At 17.9% G+C, this 1,381-nt stretch overlaps 2 protein-coding genes across 2 annotated transcripts in view; one reads left to right on the top strand and one right to left on the bottom strand. All coding sequences in view use genetic code 6, as the record gives it.

The window, feature by feature from the left end:
* Positions 1-86, top strand: part of TTHERM_002653424 (hypothetical protein) — a gene marked incomplete at both ends in the record, with an annotated part of 443 nt that extends 357 nt beyond the window's left edge. The window contains one exon of the mRNA XM_012800875.1: positions 1-86. This exon is cut by the window's left edge and continues 124 nt beyond it. Within this exon, the coding sequence (XP_012656329.1) occupies positions 1-86 (86 nt within the window).
* Positions 87-323: 237 nt separating this feature from the next.
* TTHERM_002653423 (hypothetical protein) lies at positions 324-1,127 on the bottom strand (the record flags this gene model as incomplete). Its single annotated transcript, XM_012800874.1, has 3 exons — positions 324-422; positions 707-796; positions 1,038-1,127. Coding segments are annotated over 3 exons (279 nt in total), but the record flags the coding sequence as incomplete, so codon positions are not given.
* Positions 1,128-1,381: the final 254 nt, after the last annotated feature.

Here is a 1,381-nt window from a genome sequence, read left to right as displayed (position 1 = left end):
ACACCTTCAACACTAATTTTATTGTTGCTTTTTAAAGATTAAAGAAAATAAATATGATTAATTAGTTAATTATATAGAAAAAATGAAGAAAAAATTTGAAATAATAAAAACTAAATAAATGAAAGATAATTTAAGAAAATGTTTAAAATTAATGAATTAAATTAAGAAAATAAGTAAGTTAGAAAAGAAAGAAAGAAAAAAACATAAGAAGAATAGATAAGAAAAATAAATTAGATAAAAAGCTAATATTTAAATTTTAAAGAGTTTTATTATTTTAAAATTAATTTTTATATTAAAAAAATCAAAATCTAAAACAAGCAAACTCTTTTTACCCAAGATCAAGTGTTAAATTTGTGAGATTAGTACACTTTAACAAAGCAGAACCTAATCCTGATACACCTTAATCACAAATTTTACTATTACTTTTTAAATGTTGAAGAGAATTTATATTATTAATAAAATAGAAGTAAAGGAGGAAAAAATAAAGAAAAAAGAAAAAGAAATTATGAATAAATAATCTAAGCAAAGGTTGAAAACTAAAAAATGAATAAGTTAAATTAAAAAAGAAACAAAACTCAAGCATAAAGAATTAAAAAAATAAATCAAAATCAATACTTAATAAATATATTAAAAGAGTTTTATTGCCTTAAGTTCATTTTTATACTTAAAAATATTAAATTCCAAAATATGAATAAACAGCTTTTACTGGAGATAAAGTGCCAAATTTGAGAGATTAGGGCACAGTGCTAAATGTGAACCTAAACCTAATACACCTTCACAACCAATTTTATTAATACTTTTTAAATATTGAAGAATATTTATATGATTAGCTATAAGAAATTAATTAATTAGTAATAAAAGTTAAAAATAAAAAAATTAAAGAGTTAAAGTAAAAATGAAAAAAACTCAATCAGAATAAAAAAAATAAAAATAAATTAAATAAAAAGCTAATAAATAAATTAAAAAGTGCCTTATTGTATTAAATTAATTTTTATATTAAAAAATATTACAATTCAAAACAAATAAACTGTTTTTACCTAAGTAAAATTGTCAAATTTGATAGATTAGTGCACTTTGCTAAACCAGAACCTAAGTCTGATGCACATTTGTGTTCAATTTTATTTTTACTTTTTAAATATTGAAGAAATTAAATTTTATTAATTAATTATTTAGTTATAAAGAAAAAATGGAGAAAAAAATGAAATAGTGAGAAGCGAATAAAATAATAATCGAAGCAATAGTTAAAAATATAAAAAATGAATGAGTTAAATAAATAAGAAAAATAAATCAAATATAATGCTAATAAATAAATAATCTAAAATTTTTTATTTTAAAACAATTTTTATATTCAAAATATCAAAATCCATTTCAAATAAACAGT

The sequence above is a fragment of the Tetrahymena thermophila genome, assembly GCF_000189635.1.
Source record: "Tetrahymena thermophila SB210 genomic scaffold scf_8253896, whole genome shotgun sequence".
NCBI lineage: Eukaryota > Ciliophora > Oligohymenophorea > Hymenostomatida > Tetrahymenidae > Tetrahymena > Tetrahymena thermophila.
Note: the sequence above shows the minus strand (reverse complement) of the source record. Positions and strands in the feature narration are given on the sequence as shown.